The sequence below is a fragment of the Crocuta crocuta genome, unplaced genomic scaffold (genome assembly GCF_008692635.1).
Source record: "Crocuta crocuta isolate KB4526 unplaced genomic scaffold, BGI_CrCroc_1.0 scaffold271, whole genome shotgun sequence".
Taxonomy (NCBI): Eukaryota; Metazoa; Chordata; class Mammalia; order Carnivora; family Hyaenidae; genus Crocuta; species Crocuta crocuta.
In genome coordinates this window covers 2,628,062-2,628,648 of record NW_027527824.1, presented here as the reverse complement: position 1 = coordinate 2,628,648, position 587 = coordinate 2,628,062, and the positions used below count along the sequence as shown (strand labels likewise).

Sequence of the window (587 nt, the reverse complement as noted above, 5' to 3'; positions counted from 1 at the left end):
CATCCACCTGGGGTGGGGGGTGGGGCGGGTGGGGACAGCTGGGCCCTGAGTCTGGTTTCCTCTGGGCGAGATTTCCTTTCTCTGTGTGTGGCTGCAGTGTCTGCACAGGCCTCAGTGTTCGGAGGGAGCTGGAGGCATCGTGTCCCATGCTGACAGGGTTTGGAATTTGTGTCCCGTAGCTTGCCCAGGGCTGTTCCCTCCACCTGGCCCAGCGGCTCAGTCAGCTGCTCAACCTTCAGCTTCGGAGAATGCCCATCCTGTCCAAGGAGTCCGCCCCTGGGCTCATCATTGCCACTGGTAAGTCCGCTTCGCTGCTTCCCACTAGGGGTTAAGGTCTTTGGTTACACGCAGCTGAGTACTGGGTGACCATGGACATCTGCTGTAGCTATTGCCATTTGTGGTTTTGAGACCTTCACGGTCGCCAAATACCGCTCAGAATTTCTGGTCAAGCAGGGTGAGTATCTGACATAATCCTGAAATTAACATCCAACATTCCTCTTGCGTTTTAGGTTCAGTGGGAAAGAACTTGGCAAGCAAGACCAACGTGTACATCTCTAGCAGTGCAGGAGCCCGGAGGCCAGAGGTCA

General features: G+C 55.7%; 1 protein-coding gene across 1 annotated transcript in view; it reads left to right on the top strand.

Annotated features, from left to right (window-relative positions):
- The window catches only part of SORL1 (sortilin related receptor 1), a 174,234-nt gene that overhangs the window by 62,150 nt on the left and 111,497 nt on the right, over positions 1-587 (top strand). Inside the window, exons 10-11 of the mRNA XM_077776655.1 lie at positions 180-297; positions 510-583. Coding sequence (XP_077632781.1) covers positions 180-297; positions 510-583 — 192 coding nt within the window. The remainder of the gene's footprint in view (positions 1-179; positions 298-509; positions 584-587) is intronic.